This window comes from Artemia sp. Qi Xiang Cuo, chromosome 2, assembly GCF_049724085.1.
Source record: "Artemia sp. Qi Xiang Cuo chromosome 2, ASM4972408v1, whole genome shotgun sequence".
Classification (NCBI taxonomy): Eukaryota; Metazoa; Arthropoda; class Branchiopoda; order Anostraca; family Artemiidae; genus Artemia; species Artemia sp. Qi Xiang Cuo.
This window is the reverse complement of record NC_142795.1, coordinates 92,899,836-92,905,835: the sequence shown is the minus strand read 5'-3', so window position 1 is coordinate 92,905,835 and position 6,000 is coordinate 92,899,836. Positions and strand designations below refer to the sequence as shown.

The 6,000-nt window shown below is 40.1% G+C and overlaps 1 protein-coding gene across 1 annotated transcript in view; it reads left to right on the top strand.

Annotated features, from left to right (window-relative positions):
• The first annotated feature begins 2,472 nt into the window (after nucleotides 1–2,472).
• The window catches only part of LOC148955816 (JNK-interacting protein 1-like), a 47,066-nt gene continuing 43,538 nt past the window's right edge, over nucleotides 2,473–6,000 (top strand). Inside the window, exons 1-2 of the mRNA XM_089107916.1 lie at nucleotides 2,473–2,518; nucleotides 5,431–5,582. Coding sequence (XP_088964042.1) covers nucleotides 2,473–2,518; nucleotides 5,431–5,582 — 198 coding nt within the window. The remainder of the gene's footprint in view (nucleotides 2,519–5,430; nucleotides 5,583–6,000) is intronic.

Sequence of the window (6,000 nt, the reverse complement as noted above, 5' to 3'; positions counted from 1 at the left end):
GTGTGTGTGAGTTTTTTGTGTGTTAATGTTTAAGTTTTTGTGTGTGTGTGTGTGTGTAAGTTTGTGTGTGTGTGTAAGTTTTTGCGTGGGTTTGTTATTTTTAGTGTGTGTGTGTTTGTGTGTGTAAGTTTTGTGTGTGTGTGTGTGTAAGTTTTTGTGTGCATGTAAGTTTTTGTTTGAATGTAAGATTTAGTGTGAATGTGTAAGTTTTTGTGTGTGTGTGTGTGTGTAAGTTTTTGTGTGTGTGTTTTTTAGTTTTGGGGTGTGTGTTTTTGTTTTGTTGTGTGTGTGTAAGTTTTAGTGTGTGTGTGTAAGTTTTTGTGTGTGTGTGTAAGTTTTTGTGTGTGTGTAAGTTTTTGTGTGCATGTATGGGGACCGGGGGAGGACCTTTGGGGCCCAGGGAGGGCGTTTGGGGGATAACATTTTGAAATTTTTACTTTTTAGTTTACTTTTTTTGGCGGCGCTTTCCTGCGGTGCCTCCCTGCGGCTTATCCCCTGCGGCGCTTTCCTGACCCGCGGCGCATCCCTGCGGCACATCCTGCGGCGCTTTCCTGGCCCACGGCGCATCCCGGCGGCGCTTCTCTGGTCCGGGGGACCTTTGGGGGTTTGAGGAGCGCCTTTGGTGGTCTTGGGAGGGCCTTTGGGGGTCTGGGGGGCACTTGAGGGCCGATTGGTCCTTTGGGGGCCCGGGGGGACAGTTGGGGGCCCGGGGGGACAGTTGGGGGCCCAGGGGGACAGTTGGGGGCCCGGGGGACCTTTGAGGACCGGGGGAGGACCTTTGGGGCCCAGGGAGGGCGTTTGGGGGATAACATTTCGAAATTTTTACTTTTTAGTTTACTTTTTTTGCAGCGCATCCCTGCGGCGCATCCTGCGGCACTTTCCTGCGGTGCCTCCCTGCGGCGCATCCCCTGCGGCGCTTTCCTGACCCGCGGCGCATCCCTGCGGCACATCCTGCTGGCGCTTTCCGGGCCCCCGGCGCATCCGGGGGGCGCTTCTGTGGGCGGGGGTACCTTGGGGGGGGGGGGGTGGGCCTTGGGGGCACCTGGGAGGACATGGGGGGAACAGGGAGGGTCTTGGGGGGGCTGGGTGGACAGTTTGGGGCCTGGGGGACATTTGGGGACCGGTGGAGGGCCTTTGGGACCCCGTTGGTCCTTTGGGAGCTCGATGGACCTGTGGGGGGCCGGGGGGTGGCCGTTGGGGGTGTGGGTGGCGCGGTGGGGGCGCGGGTGGCCGGGGGGGAGCTTGGGGGGCCTTTGCGGCCCGGGGGCTTCCTTCGGGGTTGGGGTAGGAGGATTGGAACCCTTTGGGGTTGGGTTAGAGGACCTCACAACACTGTTCAAATGAAACTTGTGTATTATAACGACCACACTCAAAACCTCTTCTAAAACATCTTTTAAATCATCTTTTAAAATGCCTCTAACTGTTTCGCCGAAATAGTTCCATAACCTGTCTAAAACAGTTTCGCCCAAATAATCCCTAAACGTAATTCAGCGTGTTCCTTTTGTTTTTGGCATCCCTGGGCTAATGCATTTCAAATTAATAAGAAACCTGATTCCCGCGCTAAAACAATTCATCGCTAAGATGTTTCTTGGAGAATTGTTTCCATGGCCTTTGGCTATTAATATCCTTTGGAGTTCGACCAAAAGAGTTGTTTCCGAGGCAAAGACATTAATGACTTGGATCTATTCCTGGAGAATCGTTTCTATGCGAAAATTTTTAAAGTCTGACAGATGATATCATTAGTTGATTGATCTGTCAAGAAAGGGGAAATTAATTTGTTGTTTCTAAGGGGAATTATTGATTCACGATAGGTGAATTGAGGTCGACAGCACAGGTGTTCCAAGGTCGATGTTGTTGTTGTTGTAAGTGCACGCTCTCAGCGAATGTCAAGGTCGATGTTGTTGTTGTTGACATTTAGGTCATTGACCCCATTAACCACGTGTTCTCTCTAATGACTCTATGCCCATATTTGGTGTACTCGTGGGAGCTTTAGGGTCACTTCTACTGCTAACTGAGCATCAAAAATTTAATAAAAGTACTTTCACTTGCCGGCTGAATATCAAGAAAATTAATGGAAGCACTTTTAACTACTACAAACTCAGCTACTTTGTAAATTCCGAGTCTCGTAATTGGTGACTGAGTAACAATTGTTAATAAAAAGTACATTTTTGTACAGCAAACTCAGCTAGTAGGTAAATTCTGAGTGTCTTAGCTGCTAACTGATTATCAAAATTTAATAAAAGCATTTTTGACAATAAAAAACTCAGGTAGTTGAATCAATCCCGAGTGTTTTCGTTACTGACGGAGTACCAAAAAATCTCTAAAAGCACTTTTGACTACAACAAACTCAGCTACTTGGTATATTCTGAGTCTTTTAATTGTTAACTGAGTATCAGAAAATAAATTTTAAAAAAAGCACTTCTGCATAGAACAAACTCAGCTAGTAGGTAAATTCTGACACACATAGGATACATGAGCGTGAGGTTAGGTTATATTACGTTTACTACATTTAAGTTAGGTTCGTCCAGGTTAGGTTAGCATGGCCGGCCACGCTAAACTAGCATAGATAAACCTAACTTAAAAGTAGTTATATTAATGTAACCTAACCTCTATTGCCCGCTCAAAAGTGATATACTAGAGACTGAAATAGGTGAAGTAGGTTTTTAGCAAAGTCTGAGAGAGATGAATAGGATTCTTTATACAGTTAGAGACATATGAAGTGGTAATTTATCAACATTTAGTCAGACACAGACACTATTACCAGCTCATAAGTGGTATATTAGAGTCTGAAACAGGTGAATTAGGTATTTACAAAAGTGTGAGAGAGATGAATCGGATTCTTTTAGAGTTAGAAAAATATGAAATGGGATCTTATCAAGATTCGTTCAGACGCAGACACTACTACCGCTTACAAGTGGTATATTAGAGTCTTAAATAGGTGAATTAGATTTTTACCAAATTCTGAGAGAGCTGAATCGGATTCTTTTTAGAGTTAGAGATATATGAAGTGGGAAATTATCAATATTCAGTCAGACACATACACTACTACCAGCTCACAAGTGGTATACTAGAGTCAGAAATAAGTAAATGAGGCTTTTACCAAAGTCTGAAAGAGATGAATTGGATTCTTTTTAGAGTTAGAGACATATTAAGTGGGAATTTATCAAGATTCAGTCAGACACAGACACTACTACCAGCTCACAAGTGGTACACTATAGTCTGAAATAGGTGAATTAGGTTTTTGCTAAAGTCTGAGAGAGATGGAGCGGATTCTTTTTATAGTTAGAGACATATGAAGTGAGAATTTATCAAGATTCAGTCAAACACAGACACTACTACCAGGTTACAAGTGGTATACTAGAGTCTGCAATAGGTGAATTAGGTTTTTACCAAAGTCTGTGAGATGAATTGGATCCTTTTTAGAGATGAACCGGATTCCACAAATTACCCTTTTTGGTATTTTCATTGAAATATACCTTTTAAGGGCATTTTCATTAAAACAAAATCGAAAAAGGACAGAATTCCCCCACTAGAATTTAAAAATATTTATCCCCCTTCATATTCTTACGAATAGAAGCTACTGCATGGCAATTATGAACAGTCTAGGTCATTTACATAAAGAACTCCGTTGCTTGCCTAAAAACGACATCACGAATCAATCATACCACTTTTGCCTCGAAAATTGCTTGTCTTCATTGAGATTTCATTGAGATACTAAAATTATCATTAGTCTCTTTAATTAGATCAACATATCCTGAAAGTTTTAAACCGATTAGAGAAACAATTATGGCTTTTTCACGAAGCCGTGAATTCATGCAGCTTAATTTTCCAACTTTCGTTCCCTTAGGTCAAGTTTTCCGCGTAAGTCGCAAGCCAATTAGAGAGAAACAGAGACATATTAGACTTACTAAGAGTGTCAAAAATCGATAAAACCATTTTTCAAAATATTTTCGCCTCTTCTATTTCAGCCCGTTTTAACAAAATCATGCAAAAACATTCATTCTTTGGGGGTCAAATACAAATTCGGATAAACAAACTAATTGTATTATTGTTTCTTAGGATGGCTCTTCAATCTACTTTCAATGTTTAGGATATAGAAACTATTGAAACTATCCATTAAAAAGAGAAAACACGCACAGAGAGGTGAGGGGTGCCACTAGCAACAAAAATTGGTAAATCTGGTAACGCACGTGACGCGGAAAAACTAAATAATAATTATTAATTATTATATTATATTTATTTAGGTCTCATGTGTCTGTTTTCGTACCCAGGAAGTTTCAAGCTATTTGGAAAATTCTTGTTTAGACTTTGTTGCGTCATGAATTGACGCAAGCAATTGTTTTTCCTCATTCACTGGACCTAAGATATATCTCTTGGTCCAGCCTAGGTGTGTTATAAGCTTAATCGAATCAGAAAAAAATTGTCCCAGTTTCGGATGTGATAAATAACTAAAACAATTTTTTTCGCAGTGGTCTGCCCTTTGTTAGGTCTACCTTGCACTGTCAGCATACCCTGTCTACAAGGCCGTTTACCCCCCCCCCCCCCCCAAAAAAATCACCCGACTCGTAGAAACATTTATAAAATGCATGTAAACGAGTTTTTGATGGATTTTTAAAGTTTTTTTGTGAAAAACATGCCCCGAGAAAAAATGACCCTCCTCACAACAGAAATCCCGGATACAAACTTGCTGTCTAAAACAAGATTTCTCCGAAAAAATGCAAGATTTTGTTTAAATTTTATTTTATTTTCCAGAAATTTTATATTAGATTTTACATTATACATTAGATTTTGTTTTCCAAAAAACATTCTAAGCCACTTTTATTGATTTCTCTCATCAGCATTCTATTACGATCTTTTACAATTATCATTTCTCTTACAAACGAAATGTCTCAATTTCTCCTGTTAAATATTCAATCCATTAGAGATAAATCCTCAAAGACGACGGAAACGGACATTCTCGAGCGATAGCGTTCTGGACGCCGATTTGATCATACATCGATCGAAATGCTTCTGTTAAAAAGATCATAAACCAAAATAAACCTATAAAAAAGCTTAATTTTCTTAGCAGTTCTAATTGATTTTTTCGTGTTTAATTTTAACTTTTATTACGTTTCATAAGGAATCTTACTAACACTACTACTAACAGCTCACCACAGCACCAAGCCACCTTAGACCAACACAGCTACGCAAGCTCCTCTATCCTGATCTATTTAAAGCCTCCCTCTTTAGACCTCCCAGGAAATTCTCATTTCCCTTAAATCTTTCTTTACGACATTCTCCCACCCCAGCAGTGGGCGACCTGCTTTCCGTTTAGCCTTGGACGATTTTGACAAAGACAATTCTAACCCGTTTCTATCTAATTATCCTTAGCTAATTATCCTTCTTTAAGTTGCAATTTTTATTTTTCCCTTTACATATACTTTCATTTAGGCGTAAATCTTCGAACACGACGGAAAGGGATATTTCCTAGTGCCTATGTTGTTGACGCTGAATATTCAGAATTCGATCCAAATACACCTGTAGTCCGAAAAGAAAGATACCTTCTTCATTATCTTGGTTCAGTAGAAACTATGCAGCACAAGGTAAGACCAACGATTTATTACCATGGTAAGACCTTTGGTGAATTTAACACATGAAAATCTAGAGAAAATGGGTATAATATTTTTTTTAAACAAAGTAGTGGAGAAAACAAAAAGCAACAAACTTTCAATAATAAAGAAATCCGAATGTCTCGATTTCACGTCGGAAAACCTTTATTAACGGAGAAAAAATGAATTAAGCTAAAAAACAAAACGTGTAAAGAAAACGGAAACAAAAACAACAACCAAAACTAACATCTTAATAACTTTCAATATTATCATTATAGTCGTTTAAATTAACTCACGTTTAAAAGGACTCAATTGAGCGCAACGTGGTTTTTTTAAGCTGTTTACATTCATGCATAATAGTGTTGGGGGAGCAGCAACACTTCATTTGATCTTGTTTTTTTTATGTCATCGA